The 19,955-nt window shown below is 35.0% G+C and overlaps 1 protein-coding gene across 1 annotated transcript in view; it reads right to left on the bottom strand.

Moving 5' to 3' along the window:
* Positions 1 to 18,789: 18,789 nt before the first annotated feature.
* EPHA8 (EPH receptor A8) overlaps positions 18,790 to 19,955 on the bottom strand; it is a 261,148-nt gene continuing 259,982 nt past the window's right edge. Inside the window, 3 exon segments of the mRNA XM_053690913.1 lie at positions 18,790 to 18,933; positions 18,936 to 18,974; positions 18,976 to 19,001. Of these exon segments, the coding sequence (XP_053546888.1) occupies positions 18,790 to 18,933; positions 18,936 to 18,974; positions 18,976 to 19,001 (209 nt within the window).

Raw genomic sequence — 19,955 nt, 5'->3', positions numbered from 1 at the left:
CTACAGTCCATGTTTAATATGTTTGTCAACAATGTTCCTTTTTCTTAAAAATTAATGTTGTGTTTAATGTTGAACATATCTAATTAATAAATATGCGCTATTGTGTTTGAATAAAGTAATCAATATGCATTTATCATATGCTAAATATATGATGCCGACTTCTTCTAAATGTAATTTCGTTGTATATTTTATGAAAGGTTCATTAGACACTCACATTATAAATAAAAATATTTGATTTTGTCTCTAGTTAGATAGTCCATTGTTTAACCAATAGGTTTATTTTGTCTTGTGTTGTAAGAAAATGTAAGTAATTTTCTTACTCCTCGCAAAGCCAATGAGTTTCATGTGAGTACCATCTCCAGCTTTGTCCAGTTTGTGTAAAGGTTCTTTTCATATGTTAATGATGGGGTATTGTGTTTTACGGTTGTAATGGTGGTTCATCTATATTTAAAATATAGCTAACCCTATTTTATTTGCAAGTGTTTGAAGCTTTTTAATATTGCTATCAGTATATGTTAATCTTGTTGTTTGTAGTAGTGTCTATTACATACAGTTATGTAAAAAATATAGGATACTGTCCCTTGAATGCAAATGTTGTTTTTTTGTATCATGTATGAGATCCACATAGTTTAATCTTCAAATATATTTTTGTTAGCATATTTCACCCCCCCACTCCTAAAAGGACTTTAAACCATATTCATTGTTAAAATAAAAATAGTTACAATAAAATATTAACACAATAATGTCTCTTAAAGAAAATAGACTTTATTTAACACGTCAATATAAATGTGATTTTCAAATATTTTTTTTGACAAAGTACATGTAGATATAGCAACAAGCTTAAAATGTGTTAGCATATGTAATGTTGTTAAAGGGACAGTTTCGAAAAAAAATATTTTTACATTATTCGAAAAGTCAATTCTGTAATAACAAGGATATCAAATGTTTCTCAACAATTGAACATTTGCTATCTAAATTTGCTATCTAAACCTATGAGGTTGGTGTGCTCATTTCTTAAATCTTGAAGAGTGCTTGTAATCATTATACAATTTGAGCACTAGAGGGCATTTGGATAGCATTTGTATATGTAAAATCTTGTGCTCATACAGCATATTATTGACCATGTATTGATCATTGATATCTAAAATGTTGTTATGTCAGAACAACAAATAAGTGGTCATTTTTCATAGTCATAGATACAAGGGTAAGCACATAAGTCACACATGTATTTCTCCATGTTTTGTTGTTTCAAACTTTATAATGCGTAATACAGTGTTTTCTTTGTAATCAATAATTTTCTGACTGTCCCTTTAAGCTGTGTTATTGGCATTCAAACAGTAATATGCCATCATGGATAATTGTTATGGTAATTTAGTTAGCGATTCGGGAAACAGTTTGGACATCACATCACAGAAACCAATCAATATCATGAACAAGGATAGGTATGTGATGATGTGGTTTTCACACACTTATAACCCACACTCTGCAAAGAATCTTCCTCCATGGACCCGGTCCCATAGATGTCGATTATATACAGAGTGTGGTCCACAAGTGTATGAAAACCACATCATCACATACCTATCCATTACACAAAAAACAAAATTTAAGATTGAAAAAAAAACTTACTTCCTCTTCCTTCCCCTCTTCCCACGGGGCTGAGGCTCTGGGAGAGGCAACTGCCGACTCCGAAGAGTCCTCCTTGGAGCTGTTGTGGGAGGAGTGGAAGGAAGAGTACTGGGACGACCAAGGTGAGGAGTAGATGGCTGAGGAGGAGGAGGAGAAGATGGCTGAGGAGGAGGAGGAGAAGATGGCTGAGGAGGAGGAGGAGTAGATGGCTGAGGAGGAGGATGAGATGGGCCGGCAGGAGGAGATGGCCCAGCAGCAAGAGGCCCAGCAACAAGAGGCCCAGCAACAGGAGGTAGACCAGCATGCGCCTCCCGGAAAAATGTGAACATTTCCTGATGAAGATTGAACATTCTTGTTTGTCCTTCTTGTATTGTATTCAGTATACTGATTATTTCGTTTTGGCCTTGAATTATTTGATTCTGCCCATCAAGTATTCTGCGTCGTCCTTCTATGTTTTCTATCCGGGAGGTACGCATCTGGTCTATGTACTCCAGTAGAACCCGCACCTCCGCTATTTCTTCTTGTTGTGCCTGTTGAACCCGTGCACGGCGGGGTGCCCGTGCACGGCGGAGTGCGGGTCTTTGAGGGACCTCGGGTTCCGCGGCTTCAGCGGCATCCTCCTGTGCTTCCGGGGCCTCTTGATCATCTCCCGTGCGCTGTTCGTCACGGGGGGCCTCTTCCCTCCGAAGTGGGAATTCCTCACCACCACTCTCATCCCGGGGAGATGCAGGAGGCTGTGCTGCCTCGTCCCCAGACTCTGTATATTAAAAAAAAAATAAAAAAAGAAATGTATATATTAGCATATTTGCAAATAAAGGTTTAAATGACTTAGCTTACGATACAATTACAAATGCAGAATCATTAATCCACTTTGAAATCTAACAAACAATCAATACGATTTCCGCTTTTTCTAAACAGTGTTTGTGATATCTGGTCAATGTGAATGTTTTTGCGTTTGTTTTCAGTCTGTTTAAATGCACACCTAACCTATAGCCTAGATACTGATGTAACCGCTAAGTAATAGAATGCGTGTAAACAGCGTAATAGCATTAATCGGATCCTTAACACATGAAACCCAATGTTTTATCTTTCATGATTTATAAGCATACATTTAGTATCAACTTTCGAATGTACTTTTGTTATCTAATTAGCTTCATTCTCTGGATATTCTTTGCTGAAAAGCATATCTAAATATGTTTATAAGATTCTGATTGTTAGCTGAATATAGCTGCCTCCTGTGATTGTTTCACCGTGTGCATGGCTATTTCTTCATTAAAATATATCTCAAGAATTAATCAAATTATGTAATATAAGTACATTTGAATGTTTTGTCAAATTGTATTCGCTACCTCAATCATGAAAGTAAATGTTTGCGTATAGTGTCCATTGAAATACATTCGTATGTGAAATTATTGTTAAATGAGCTTACCGTCAGATGAGAGTGGCAGGTTCCCGGTATCGATTCCTCCGATACCGACTACTTCCACCTCGGAGATGCTGGGCCGCAACATTTCCTCCCATCTGCAGTACTCCATTTCAAGGGCAGGGCCGCCACCGGTCCCTGCGGCATGTCGGGCCTCCAGGCTTAACTTTTTTTTAAGTTCAAGTTTACAGTCCCGGTACCGATGTTTGATGGAATCCATATCCCTGTTCCGGCAACCCACTGCATTGACTGCATTCCGAATCTCGTTCCAGAGCCTCCTCCTGTCAGTCGGGGTAGTCTTCTGGTGCTGCAGCATCCTATACCTGGCCATATAGGCCTCTACGAGGGCCTCCTTCTCCTCCATCGTAAACCTCGCCTCCCTAGTCGCCTTGGCCTTCCCCTGTGACGATGCCCTCTGTTTCCCGGACTGTGAAGCCCTACTCTGACCGCCACTGGGCCCAGCCACTTGGTCATCTTGAACCAAGTGGCTGGGTCCACCCACCGCTTCCACCCCCGCTTCCTGCCCCCCTTCCTGCCCCCCTTCCTGCCCTGTTCCTCTCCCCCTCCCTCTACTCCCCCCTCTACCTGTCCCCTGCCTGGCCTCCATCTCCTCCCTAAACTAAACCCCAAATAATAAAAAAAAAGTGAGTGTGATGAAATGAAAGGGGGTCAAAATAAAGAACTAAAAAGACAAAAAAGGTGCTTAAAGTGTGAGGGATGTAAAAAAAAACAAAGAGGGTAAGGAGTATTTAAATAAACGAAAAGAATAAGACTAAAAGGAGGATATGTAAACTAAATGTAACTAGGGGATGGGTATGGGATGGGTATGGGGTATGGGATAAGAGTAAATGGGATGAAAGGGAATGGGACTACAAGGAATGGGGTATGGAGTGTAGTATGAGGGGGTAGGGGGTATGGAGTGTATGTAGTGTTATTGATAAGTGTATGTATGTATTGAATGTGTTTGCGTGTAAATGTGTTAAGTGTACAGATAAATCACTCGCTCGCTAACTAACACTACTTCTAATTCTCAATAACAAACACTCCCACTAACGCTCACTAACTACCACTAACTGACGCTCACACTAACAACTATCACTAATAACTCCCACTAACTCACTCACGCTCCCACTAACAGACTCTCTCCCACTCCCGCTACCTCCCACTAACTCACTCACTCTCTCACGCTAACACTACCAACTGACTATCTCACGCTAACACTACCAACTGACTCTCTCACGCTAACACTACCAACTGACTCTCTCACACTAACACTAACTCACTCTCAAAAAATCGCAAAATCTCTATTCTTAACTCTCCAAAGACCCACCAGCAACACAGTCAAAGAAGCCCTGCTTGTGTGGTGCTTATATACCCTGTGTAAATGTTTAATGATGTCCCAATTTCCATTGTAATTAGTGTTCAGGTGTGCTTTATTAGCAATTAATATTATTGCAATGTGTATTAGGTGTGTTAATTTGCGCATGCTCATTTTGAGTTGGTATTTGTGGAATGTGTAGAATGCGATGATGTCATAGTGGTCGTTTTCTCTAACATTGTCCAATAGTATTCTTTTTAAATGTGAATTTGCGATGGTGTGTTCTTCGTGAAGTGTTGTATATGTATGTTTTTCATAATATATAATGATATTGAATGCGATTTTTTTTTTAGTGTATGTATATATTTTTTAATCCTTGTTGTTATTGTGCGATTTTCCGCATCTTAAAGTATATGCGTATTCCACGTATAAATAGTATTAAAACTTCCCCCGCTTGTGAATGTGTAATGCTTGTGTGCTTTGTTGATTGATTGATGTTGTGACATTTGCGGCGTGTTATTGTTGTGCATGATGTGGTATGCGTCATATGACCGAGCTGTGCGTATTTCTCGCGAGATCGAGTGTTAGGTGAAAAAAGCTATTTTTTGCCTTTCCCATTGTTCTCTATGGGAGACTGTCTAACGCGGGCAGGATTACGCGTGTGACATACACGCGTTAGGAGCATCGTTAGATGGTCTTATATTAACTCTAAATACCGGAGTCAAACAATGCCGTGCGTTAGACATAAAACACGCGTGGCGTTAACAGCCCATCTACCGCCGAACTCTAAATCTAGCCGTTAGTTTGCCGACAGGAATCAGAAGAGAAATAAATTGTCTAAGTTTGATTTTCTTTATTTAACATAAGTAGGAACACATTTTAATGTAAGTTGTAGTAAAAATTAAAACAGAAAAGCATTTAACTTTTTTTTTCATGAATTGTTCATTTGCTTAAAAAAATGTGGATATAGTGAAGAAAATGTAGTAGATGATGCACTTTTGAGTTCTAAACTTAAAGGGACACTAAACCCAAACATTTTCTTTCATGATTAAGGTAGAGAATATAATTTTAAACAACATTCCAATTTACTTCTATTACCTAATTTGCTTTATTCTTTAGATATACTTTAAAGAAGAAATAGCAATGCACACAGTGAACCAATCACAGGAGGCATCTACGTGCAGCTACCAATCAGCAGCTACTAATCATATCTAGATATGCTTTTCAGCAAAGAATATCAAGAGAATGAAGCAAAATAGATAATAGAAGTAAATTAGAAAGTTGTTTATAATTGTATACTCTTTCTAAATCATGAAAGAAAAAATTTGAGTTTCATGTCCCTTTAAGGTAAAATATTTCTAGGTAATCTTTCAAACCTAAAGTCTAAGCACAGTGAAGAGTCGTCAAAGACATGCTAACTCTGTGAGCATCATGGAGATGGTCCACAGGGTGTCCAATCTCTTAGTATGATGGTGACAGGACAAGGACATACAAATTGTAAGTATAAGTTAAGTCACAATGTACACACAGAACTCCAAGACTAATGCAGATGGTTCAAAGATATTCTCTAACTCTAATCATGATGTGCTTGGGCCAAAGGCATGCTAAATTGTTAAGTCAAATTGAGATGTGTGAAAGCCATGCCTACATTCTAAGAATGATTGAGAGGTTACAAACAATGTCCAGACTTTAAGCATGATGGAGAATGGACCAAAGTCATGTCCACACTTTAAGCATGATGTAATTGTATCATATTCAATCTCTGAGCATATGATGATGGGTCAAATAGATTAAGAAACATGAAGATCATTGGAGATGGCCAAAACACATTACCAAACTTTAGGGATAACGGAGATTTCTTGACATTGCACCCAAGCTAAATGGAGATGTATGGTCAACAGGCCATGAAGCTAACTAGGTGGCTGCATAAGGTCTTATGCAAAAAAATAACTATATATTTTTCTAGCGGAAAATTTATATTCACTAAGCATTAGAGCCTATGGTAAACAAAGACACTCAACATTACTGATACAAATGCTTGACTGACGGCTTAGAATTGTGTTGCCACAAATGAATTTAAACACTAGATTTTTAGTGATTTTGATATATAGTTGAGAGTGAGGTTCTTCTCAGTAAATCAATCTAAGTACTAAATATTAGACTGTCTTTAATAAAAACAATTTGAACACAGGTTGTTTAAACTGCTCTTGTGCGTCTTCAACAGTGGCCAGTCATCCAGAGCGGGAGAGGTTTGACAAGAGCCCTAATGTTTGACTTGAGATTTACAGTATGTCTTGCTATTTTTAGAACACCCTTACCTTTTTTTTTGGAAGAAGCACCTTAAAACTTTGATATTGCAAAATATTAATATTATAGCGAGAAAATGGATTTACACACTACTTTATTTAAGACACATTTTATTTGTGTTTGGAAAATAACTTAATCTTTCAGAATACAATAGGATTTCATTTTATATGTGGGAGCAGTTATTCACTGTGACACAAGAGCCATTGCTACAGAAAAATACATATATTTGAAAAATGATACCACCAATAAACATTATACAACATGATGTTCAGAGAAAAGTGATAAAAACACAATAATTAAACAACTTGATTTTAGACATCATTTTATTATTTAAAAGGAAAACAGTGAACTGCAATGATAAAACAAGATAATCTGTGAAGGAAATACAAGTCTCAGCTCTATAATGGTAGCAGAACCAGCTACATGATACATATACTGTCAGTTTCAGGTGCGTAATATTCGTCCCCTTCATGGTTTGAGTTACACATCTAGAAAGTAGCAAAATGATTTTCTTTAAGTATTTAAATGGCACTTGAGCACACATCTAAAGCACAGAGAAATGTACAAAAGAACACATTGCATCTAATTTCTCGATACAAAATCAACTTCCATAGGAAGAAATATTATTGGTCAGTATATAATATAACAATATATAGAGTGATATGTATATAAAACTAAACCCTTCCATATGTAAAGGTTAAGTTTAGTTAAAAGTGTTGCATTTTGGGTTTGCGAGTGCTATCAACAAACCCGTACACTGGAAGTACTGTGGGATTGGCAGTTGCCTATATTGGGAAAAAAATTATATCTTACAAAACATTAATTACTGGGCCTAGCATTCACATGACCAACATTCAGACTGGGCTTGAGCATGCTACATTAGACTTGTGTATAGTGAAACAGGACACACTCATAAGCTATTTAACTGAAACATTAATACTTTAGCTGTAATCTGAAGTATAGAAAAAACAAAACTTCACTGTCATCATCCAGATGACATTTTTCACACAGCTAATGGGCTCAAGTCTTCAATCTCCTGAAGACATTAAAAAAATGCTGGTTCTACTGAAATCCATAAATCATAGATTGAGCCATCAAAGAGGATTATCTTTAAGACTGTTCTAGCGGGGAGGAGAAGGTGGTAGATTTATGCCAATAGCATTGCTAGTTTGTAGACGCTATACCCCGGGGTTAACATTCTGAAAAGCGTTATGAACATGGAAGAAAAAGATAAAGGTTGGATCTTCATGTGGAAAAGAACTTGAAGGAAGATTGGTGCTTATTTGCTGTAAGGAGTCAGAATGTTATAGGAAGCTAGGGGTTAAATGCAGCTATGTAATAATATTTAAGATGTTCATTACAGATCTGATGAAAATCTGATGAAAATAAGTGAAAACCACCTACAGAATTAGAACATGTAGTATATGACTTTGTAATTCAGTTTCAAATGTATCCAGGGCAGAGACTGAAGATGTATTTTCAAAATGTGCCAGGTCTTACTGTAGCATGAGTAAAACACAAAGTATGAACACGGAAATTAAAAACCTTTTGGTTCCCTTATGAAATGGAAAATAATATTTTAGCTGTTACAAGATTAAATCAGGAAATTGTGTGTGGAAGTTATATACCAAGGTAAACATCTGTTCTTCATGGGGAAGGAGTTTGATGGAAGATGGTTGCTTATTTGCTGTAACAATTTTGAATGTGATATCAAGCCAGCGGTTAAATGCAGCTAAGATATATATGTGACAGTATTTTACAGATCTGAAGAAAAAGTGTCAAGTCTGGAAAACTATGAACAAAACCTATAAAGTTGCTGTAAGTTAAATAGTTAAACTCAGAATTTGGGTCCAATTATCCAAATCGCTCTGGGTTTGTGATAAATCCCGGCCATGCTATGAAGTTGCACAAAGGGATATTTCCTGCATTTATATATGTGAAGGAGATGCATACATTACTGTAGGGCTCACAAAAATGTTATCACATATCATATATATATAAAATAACATTTAATAAATATAGTAAAATATAATGTTTCCGGTATCTCATTTTTCTTGCTTTTATGCTATATCATTAGATATGGTTACAAGTAGTTATACCAAATGGAATAGAAAAATATTGTTCTGAATTTCTGAATAAAGAATTTTCATTGCATTGCTTCATTATTTTATTTGACTAAATGTATAATAATTTCAAATCAATGGTTAGAAAATAAGAGAATAACTCTTACTAAAACCCATGATTGTAATGCTAAGGCTCATGGTTAAGAAATTGCTTATACTTAGGGATTTCAACCAACTGTAGAAAGAGTAGAAACATTGCTTACTTGTCTCTTGACAGAAAGAAAAAAATAATATCAAGAGTGTGGTTGCTGACAAGGTCATTCTTGGTATATAGTATTCATAGATTTTAGTAGGCAAGCATTATTAAAGGGATATGAAACTATTTTGTGATTCAGACAGAGCAAACCAATTTTAAAAGTTTCCAATATCCTTCTATTACCAAATTTGCTTTGTTATCGTGATGTTCTGTGTTGAAGAGATACTAGGGGCTCAATGTACAAAGCAGCGAAAGCTGCTCCGGAGCCTTTGCAGGGCAGGTTCGCATATGCGAGCCTGCTTCCCGCAATGTAAGAAGCAGCGGTCATTAGACCGCTGCTTCCTACACCCTACGCCACCTCTTAGGTGGCGACGCAAAATCACAGAGAGCTCGCTCGCTCTCGGTGATTGACAGCCCCTTCAGTCGCGTGATTGGTCGCGCGACTGAAGGGGCGGGCATTACGCACTCCGCTGAGTGTGTAATGATACATACGGGCAAGCGGATCAATAGATCCGCTGCCCGTGTGTAGCGGAGGCGGGCGGACAGCTTCGCGAGTTAAGAAGCTGTCCGCCCGCCTCTTAGTACATGGAGCCCTAGGAAGGCATCTGGAGAACTACATTGCAGGAAATAGTGCTCTTGCAAAAGCATAACATTCTTGCATTCTGACATATAGTCTTCCAGAAATAGGCTGACTCCTAAGCATAAGGTCCTGCTTTTCAACAAAAGATACCAAAAGAGCAAAGACAAAATTGATAATAGAAAGTTGTTGAAAAAAAATCTGAATCATTAAATGTTAACTGTGTATTTTGGATAATAATTTTTTTTTCCTTTTTCTGTAACAATATTTCTGTATATTAGAAAGATAAATATATGATTTTTCATATTATATTCTCTCAAGTAATTTCTATAAATATATAATATAATATATATATATAAATATAAAATATACTAATATAAGAAGTAAGACCTTTTTTACCGAAATAAAATGTTGCATTTATTTATATCTGTCCATCTATCTATGTAATATTATACATATATAAGGTGTGCATGTATATAATTAATCATTTTAATGTATATAATTAAAAATATTAAAACAAAAGTATGAAGACAGAAGATGCTCTGCAGTCCGAGTGTTTATGTTGAATTTGAAAAGAAGATGTCTTATTAGTGCATTGAGGAGGAAGCATTTGTTAGGTGAATCACTAAGAATTGCTTCAATGTAGCTACAGATATGTGTTCTTACCCTTTTTGTGTAATAATTTTATTCATAAATTAGCTGCATTTTCCCATGATTAAAACAAACAATACATGAAGCAGGATATTTCTGCATACAAAATAATGCCTGTAGTAGAGGGGAAGATGATGGAAATAGCATTGAAGTGAACTGAAAGATTAAGCGTTGATAGTGTGTAGTTTTGAGCTTGAGCATAGATTGCTGGTGAGGAATACGTTTCATTATTAATATTGTGCTTTAATAACAGGCTGAATACATGGAAGAAATTTCCTAGTAAGGCAATATAACTGTATATGGGTATTCAGTGCTATTCATCTGGCAAGCCATAAACACATGATAGCACAAGCTCAATAATTTCAAACTCTGTTTATCTAATTGATTGTGCATTATATTCCTCAATAAATATGAAATAAGCACATACATATTAGTGTCAGAAAAGGGAAGACTGGATTAAATCCTAATGGGAATATCAACATTAATCAACAATATTGCATGTTTAGCTGTAATTAACAGAAACCTTACAAGACACTGAAAAGACTTTGAAAATATAATACAATTCAGATTATTAACAAAATTGTTTACTCTTGATTTACTTTCTATAAATGCACTAAAATTAGTATCACAATCTTAATTGTGTTTTACCTAACATAAAAAAATAACTTGGGTTATTTAATGTTGGTAATCTCAGTGGTGGTTCCAGAAATCTTATGGGTGGGACAATCACTCCTGATTTTATTTCTGAGTGCTTCGGAGGTAGGGGCAGCGTTGGTGGAGGTGTAGTTACATGAGCAGTGACAGAGAAGGGGGAGGAGGAGATGAAGGCAAAGCTGGTTTGTCTAGGGGTGTGGCTAGGCAGTTGTGGGATGTGGCCTGATTAAAGGACAATTGCTAGAAGTAGCCATGTTTACCCTCTTAATCAGCCCAATGAGAGTGCCAAATAAAAGATTGAGCTGTTTTGAACCCCTTATCCCCTGTCTCCCCTAGAACCACAACTGAATACTGTTAAATAGTTATAATAATAATAATAATAATAAAAAAGATAAGCAAACATTTTTGCTGCCACCTGCATTTGATGGTATTTTAAAGGGTATATAGAAAAATAAACATGAATGCTGAAGCCCAGTCACTAAAATCAATTTAACATTGCAATACAATGTAATTACAGAGCAAAACGCCCACCCCACTTCTGGTTTCTTAACAGAGTAAAATATAGTGACTCTCAGATAAAATCTATTTTTTATATTCTCAGATAAATTATACTCATATTTTGGACTATTTTAATATTCTCTATCTTTAAATCATAGTGCACGTCAACACATATTTTATGTTCTCATGTTTCGAGGATTTTTTGCTGTGCTCAAAATAACAATTTCATAATGTTCAACACATTGAAGGAGAAATATGTACAAAGACACAGAAACAATGAAACAAATAATCCAAAAGCATTAAAAACATCTTCAGACATTAATCAAAGAGGTGAAAGTTCTGTTAGTCTCCTTAATGATCCAGTCGGATTCTCCAGAACCACTAGACATCACTGCTGCTAAAGAGGTCAGTTTATCTATAAGAAGAATCTGAAGTTGTTCTTTTGAAATAATAGAAGGCATCTTGGATGACAGGAGCAGCTGGTTAACGTATTTAATATATGAGAACGTTATTAGAGTGTCTTATGTATTCACAAACTGTTGCCTTCCTAGGCTCTTGCATACTGATAGTACTCACATTATAGGTTGTAAGCAAAAGGAATGATCACAAGACGAATGGTGGGAGGGGAAGGAAAAGAAGTCCACTTGATCTGAACATTGTGCGTATAAGTCGGAGCCTTTCCTTTGGCAACAAGTGGATAATCTCACATAAAGATAACTAGTAGGACCAGCAACTGGAATGTTCATTTAGTAATTACAGAAAAGAAAGGAAATTCATTTGTGGTTAAAATACATTCACGCCGATATAACAATAAGCTAATTAACCTCAACTCCATAAATCTGTGTCTTTTAATCATAACTATTAAGTTAATGAGCAAGCAAAAGAACATTAAATAAAATTCCTTAGCTGCTATAGGATTCCACTGGTATGTTTACAAAAATAACACATTCTAAGAAGCAGCCATTAACCCAGACATTAGTTATTATTTAAGAAACCTGTGAAAACTGACAAAAGTAGAAACTGTACAATGCTGGAATGACTTTCCATACACACACACATAATGTGTGTGTGTACGTCCACGTGTGCATGTGCACGTGTTTTTGTGTTTATATGTCTCTATGTATGTATATATATATATATATATACACACATTATGTATATACAGTATGTGCATGCATGTATATATATATAATCTACTTCCTAAAAATGTTTCAGTATTTCATAATTCAATTTCATCCTCTATTTGTTTGAACAGACAAAATGTGGTAAAAAAAGAAAAAAATGATTGTCCTGAAAACTCAGTATATAGATTATTTTTTATAAGCAGCCTTTTATAATTACAAGTATATAATTATAAGTATAAAATAATATATATATATATATATATAACTCAGATATGCAAGCATTTATGCATTGAAAGTTAATTCACACTTCAAGCACCTGTCTTGAAGTTGATTACATTGTTCATTATAATAATTATCCTCTGTAGTTAGTATTTAGTTGTAGTCTTGTAGCACGTTATATTGATGACATATTTGTGAAGGACGCTAGAATGTAAATCATTATTATATGGATCACATAGAGCATTTTGCACAAAAGAGTTACAACAGCTAATTTATAACACAAATTTAAAATTGTGTGGAAAATAAACAATCAAAACGCTAAATATCATAGGCAGTATATTGGTAGTGTTTATCCTAAAAGTCACTGTCTCATTGGTTTCTTTTTATGATATAAAGTTGTTGGTTTTTTTTTAACAGAAATTGGTTTTAGTGAGTGCTACTTCCATGTGAAAAGAAAATCATTCTTTATAAATTTCAAAATCCTAAAAATTTTTTTTTTATGACCTCAAATCCAATCCATTAGAAGTGTTTTGTGAAGGATTACATGAAAACATGCATGGCATTTGGTTAGCTATCTAAGCCATTGCAATTCATTAGAAGAAATAGCTATTGAACTAATAAAGCTGATCAAATTATTTACAAACTTTAAAAGGAGAATATGGTTAAAACAGAAAACAAAACAAAAAAACCTACAAGAAAAAGCATCATTTTACTTTTGTTTTTCTGATGGTTTTTGCAAAAGTTTTACAGATCTTAATGAAACTCAACCAAAATGAAAAAAAAAGTGAAAAATAATGTTTAATTGATTTAGCTTTGATAGCTGACTAATGTGTGTAAATAATGATTTTTCACTTAACCATTAATATTCATAATAATAGCAATGAAGAGTTTCATGATATTATTATTATAATTTCATAATTATCAATGTTTAAATATCCAAACATTCTTATGGCTAAATTTAGGTTGTGTACAAGATTAAAAGCTAAACTATGATTTGAGTACATATTTTTTAAATATAATTAAACCATGAAATGGTTTTGTTTATTGACATTTGAAGTGAGCGTGCACTCAAATAATATAATTGATTAAACTGGTTGAAGAACCAAGGGGTTAAAATGGGTTATTTAAAGGTTTCAATTTATTTTTTTAAATTAGAAAAGTAAAAAAAAAAAAAAGGTAAAAAAAGTGTTTTATGATGGATAGGAATATCATTCTCATAAAGCACAGCATAAATAAAGTTAATGTGGTAAAAAGCCATTGGAAAACCATGTGATATTTATGAGCTATATTTTTGTTAAAAAAATGTAAAACTTTGTGAAAAAACATGCAAGCCACTTCACATAACTCTGCTAATAGATTGGACTAGACCTCTATAATTTTTGTTGCAGATTACCCAGTAACTATCACAATAATCAGCTGACCATGGGATATTTACCAAAACACATCATTCCATAATATACACAAGCAAAATACTTAAAGGGACACTGAACCCAATTTTTTTTTCTTTTGTGATTCAGATATTTTAAGCATCTTTCTAATTTACTTATATTATCAATTTTTCTTCATTCTCTTGCTATCTTTATTTGAAAAAGAAAATCCAGAACCTTGGACAGCACTTTTTTATTGGTGGATGAATTTATCCACCAATCAGCAAGAACAACCCAGGTTGTTCACCAAAATGGGCCGGCATTTAAGCTTACATTCTTGCTTTTCAAATAAAGATTCCAAGAGAATGAAGAACATTTGCTAATAAGAGTAAATTAGAAAGTTGCTTAAAATTGCATGCTCTATCTGAATCACGAAAGAAACAATTTGGGTTTAGTGTCCCTTTAAGAAAAAATATAGCACTAGATCATCGAAAAACATATTGTGAAATCTTCATTCTAAAAAATGGTATACAAGTAGCAAAAAAACTAAGATACAAACATCAGACACCTGTAGTAGAATACCTGTAGAACTGCAACAGGGTTTCAATGTCTTACTTAGAGGGCTGATTGTAAAATATGTTAAACTATACTCCGGTATACTACAAATAATTGACATTATAAATATACTTAATTTATTACATGCAATAATCATTATGGCACAGGGAAGCACAGTTATAACACAGCTGGGTAACTATCTATATTAGCCCTCTAGTCTTGTGGACCACAGACTGCTAGAGAGAACCTGTGGGACAGTATGTCTGAAATGCATGTGCTAATAATCGGTGTACAATTTAATTATGTAGTACAGTAATTAACACAGAATTATGTGAAAGGCAAAATAGACAAACCGCTATTTTTTATTAGTAGAAAATTAAAATTTTCTGTAACAAAAAACTGATGTAATATATAGGGAGAATAAGAAGGTCAATATGTGGAGGGTCTTGTGATGTAGATACAAAGTGAATTTATATAATAAATATGGATGTTATATTGGTGTTGTTTAAGGTAGGTTAGAGTGAGATGGATTATATATATGTATTATTTTTTTTCTTATAAATATCAACAGCACAAACCATATTGACCAAAATACTGCTCTTCTATAGCACAAATAATGAGAAATGCTGACTAAAGAAAGATAATTAGTTAATTTAGAATGTTTGAAAAAGTTTTTGTAATAATGATCAGTTTTATTGCATTTTAATTCAGTTATTGCTACATGATACTTTAAGATAAATTGTAATCCTTAGTTGAGTAGACATTAGATAATTGTTTGTAAATAACAACTCTGGGTTTTTCACACCTTACAAAACCTATTTGCCCTTGAAGTCAGAAAAGTCCGACTAAACTCGGTATAGACAAGGGGCAGCGTTTAAGAATAAATCTTTGAAGTTCTACAACAATGAAGATTATTTTTAGCCCTGATCCCACATCTTTTTATCTATATGAAAACATTTTATACTGCAGCAACTTCTTGAATTTATCAGTATAACAACGAAAACAACAAGCGGTAAAGATTGGCCCAATAAAAGGATTTAAATAATTAGGAACTTATGGTTACACAGACAATCACATTGCCTCTCTAACGAGGAAGAATAGGACATAGCAAACGGATGTACCAACAGAAAAAAAAATCAAAAATATAAGAATGTTTCAAATGTCATAATGTTTAGATATAATAACTGTGAATTACCGCATTGCATTAGAAACCAATAGGTAAATGAAGTAAGCATGGTTAATCTGAGTAATGACTGAACTCATTATTAAATGGCTGACAAAAATAAAACGGAAGCCATTTTTCTCCATTAAAAAAAGAAGAGTAAATATAACATACAAAGGTATGAGATTCTTAGTTTAACGATAATAACTGATTTAAAGATGTCCAATGCTTTCAAAAGACCATTGAGAAAAATGGCTAAAAAGAGTCTTAAAGGGACATTAAACACTAAATACATTTATAAGTATAGTATTGAGTTTATGCCCGGCCTCCCTCTATTCATGGGTGCCACCATGTTTCACTACATTTCAGTGCTGTTTGCGCATGTGCAGCAACTCTCATTCATATACCTGCAGCGTAACCTAGGTTAGAAAATGGTAGCACCCATGATTAGAGGCATGAAATTTATTTAGCATTGAGTGTCCATTTAAGTGGTTTGATTGTTGGTGCAATTCTTTGTGTTGGTTGTCTGTGTTTTTATACGTTTGTGAATACCTGCTGTCCTTTTTAATGCACAAATTGATGAATAGAGCAAACACAATAGAACGTAATACTCAATAACTGTGCTACTCTTCTGTCAGCCAGGCTGGGGTGACTCTATGTATGTAAAAAATGATTTGAGTAGAGAACAATAAAATATACTTTTGCGCAGGTTATTTGAACCTTATTCACCACTTGCCAATTGATTGTGAAAACTCTGTTTCATCTATGGGATAAACACTACCCAGATTTACAGCTAATTCTCCCTTGAGAGAAAACGGACTCTTCATTTATATAGTTATGTGTATTGATTATCCGAATGCGTATGAAGGACCAGTCTTAGTGTATATAATGTATTCCATTATTATAGGTCTTTCATTGTAAACTCATAATTAAAGGGTTTTTAAACTATCAGAGCATTCCAAGTGCTACAGTAGCTCTGTCTAATTATGTACTAGCACAAGACATTTCTTTTTATCCCTACCCTCCAATCAGCATAAAGTGCTTTTCAAGTGCAACAAACAGTAGCCAATAACTGAATAGAAAGATATAGGAGTTTTAGTGAATCAGAAACTACACTACAGAAATCTCTTAGTGAAAGATGTGTGTGCGGTGTTTGTGAAGGTGGATATGTTTGTGCGTGTGCACATGCATCTATGTATGTGAAAGAGAGAGAGATGGACAAAAATTTAAAGAAAGAAATGGAGACAGACCTTAAGCAACAGAGAAAGTCAGATTTTTAGAGAGGTAGATAGGTAAATATTGAGGGAGAGAGAGAGAGAGAGAGAGAGAGAGAGAGAGAAGAGAAGTAGGCAGACACTGAGAAAGAGATAGTCAGACATTGAGAAAGAGATAGAGAGACAGACATTAAAAGACAGAGAACAAGAGTAGAGTGCAGTGTGTTATGTATAGTTCTGAGTAGGGAAAAGCTGACAAACCATGAAACAAAAAATGATCACAACTATAGCTTGGTCAACTTGGTCAAAGAATGTCTTTAAAAGCTAATGTCAGCAAAGGCAAAAAAGAAACAAACTACAGTAGACCGCAATAGTTCTGCATTGGCCATACCATGAGAAAGACATGGATTTAGAAACTTCATTATGAGGTTATAATTTCCACGGTGGGGATCAATTGACATTCAAAAAGCACTCAGTTTTCAGTGCTATAGTTTATGATGTCACCAGAAACACACATGAAATTATAGGCCCCACAAACACATGTATATATAATATTCTATTTAGATCAATTAGAAAACACCAGTGTTCTACAAGGAATTGTCTGAAATTGTAAAACAAATCTGCCATTACCCCTTGTCTGTTCCACTTATCTGAATAGTAGTTAAAGCAAACCTCAAAGGTACTTATTGCTTTTTCACCAAATGCAATCTGCTCTCACGTGACCCTTGGGGAAACCCTATGGGGTATTTTCTTTTAACTGTCATAAAAATAAAATCACATTATCTGGCCTCAGAGATAGAACCATCGTCATAGAAAAATGTGTGAGATATTGATTAATGGAGCAAGTGATGGTGTAATAATTGCTTTAAATTTAAGGTTATAAAGGGGATGGGCAACATCCATGGTGGAAAACAAAGGTGTTTTTGATCTCTGTGGATCTTCTAGGCTTCCGCCCCAGTTTGGTTTCAAGCTCTTTGTGGTCTGTTGACCTCTAATATGCAGATCACTGCTGTCCAGTTGTTCTGTGACACTGTCCCCAGGGCCCGTAATCTTTGTAGCTTACCATAATACTGGCAATGATCTTGCATGATTTATTTGCTCTCTGGCATTGCCAAAACAGATGATTTACAGTTTATGACGTTCTTTAACACTGGGTCAGGAGACCCTCATATTTATCACATAGTTTTGGTGGCTTGTTTTCATTCTGTCCAGTATCCTTTGTCCCAGCAGAGCAAATATCTGAATTCCAACCTGGCAGTAGAAAAAAATAAAGTGCTTATAGTCCTTTCTGATAGAACTGTGCTCCAAAAATAGAACCGAAGCCACAGAATCAGATCACCATAGGATATCTTTGCTCCTTCTTTTATATTCACAATAATATCATTATAAATCTTTGCAGCCACTAATAAGAGCTGAGGTATAAACTGTGACCCGAGCTAAACTCACACAAAATAAGGTGACACAGTTGGAGTATCTCCAGATTAGCAACCAGCTGTTGCACTCAGCAGCTAAAATAGAGAACAAGAATATACCCCTGTAATACGAAAAGCACCCGCTATAGCCGTGAAAATGCAATTCTATTGCTGTATTAAATCTGCAGCTCTGGAGACCTGCAGGTAAAACACTCTGACAGACTGAGGATGAATGCAAGGATCAGGAAACAGGAAAGTGCAAATGGTCGCACAGTGTACCATGGAGAGGCCCATATCCCTCACTCGTTAATATCTGCTCAGACGTCTGTTTTTCTATAAAGTACATAAAGCAACCAAAAAATGTCACCTCCATTTCTGTTCACATTCTAAACGGTTGACATATGTTTTGTATGTTTTCCTCATTCTGGAATAGGTCTTCTTCAAGTCACAGTTTGAATGATGTTGATCATAATGCATTCTGGGTCCTAGCGTGTTTATCAACTGTGCCCCTCACTAATTTGGATGCTGGTTAGAATCTTCTTCTGGTGGTCCTATCAATGAGATTCCAAGTCGGTCTGATGTCGCTGTGGGACAAATAGATTTTATTTACCAAAAACAGATTAATTAGGAACCTTTTTGAATCCCAACTACTCTCCAAATAAACAACAATTTACACCACTAAAGGAAAGTGTAAAATGATAATTGATATAAATCTAAAAACACAATTTTATTGATACCTATGTGCTCAAATACATCCACCTACCTGAATGTTTTTAGGGCATATAGCAATATCCTATGATTTGTTATTATGTTCTTTTATTCTTACTGGATCAATCAAGCAATATAAATCACACCCATAAAGCAAACATTGACTGTACACTGCCTTGATTGCTGTAGAAGCTGGAAACCTTTGTTGCAAATCTTACAAATATTCTTTGTTTTCAAATATTCAATCAAGTCAAAAGTGGTAACCAAGCTATCAAATATGTGAAAACTCTAGTATGGTGGTCTTCTGTCCTGTCCACAGTAATAAATTGGCTGACATGGTTAGCAGCCCTAGATGCTTGCAGGTAGGAGGATATCCTCAAGGACATAGGTATCACTACAGTGTATGCATTGAGGAGGTTCCCCCTTTTCCCTAACTTTCTACAGACTGAAAACTGGGGGTTAATTTTAGTTGAAGACCTCCAGATGCACCTTCACTTCACTTCTTTCCCCTTTATTTTTATTTGTGGATATCCATAATATTTTGCAAGTGGATATCAATTATGTTTCAATTCTCTTATGTTTAAAGACAATAACATTTTTCCCTGATGTTGACAAAGTACCTACTGCAATTTCATAGTCTCGAAAGCCAACTTTTGGAAAAAATAAATTGTTTAGGGTTATGGGTGTCTGCGCAAATTCCACCTATTATTCCTCCCAACAAGTATAGTGTATAAAATATTTATTACAATGTCATATAACATTTTTGGGAGTTTTGATCTAACTGTCCTATAAAAACCAGCAGTTGCAGCCACACTATAGAG

The sequence above is a fragment of the Bombina bombina genome, chromosome 8 (genome assembly GCF_027579735.1).
Source record: "Bombina bombina isolate aBomBom1 chromosome 8, aBomBom1.pri, whole genome shotgun sequence".
In the NCBI taxonomy this organism is placed as follows: Eukaryota; Metazoa; Chordata; class Amphibia; order Anura; family Bombinatoridae; genus Bombina; species Bombina bombina.
This window is presented reverse-complemented; position numbering and strand designations above follow the sequence as displayed.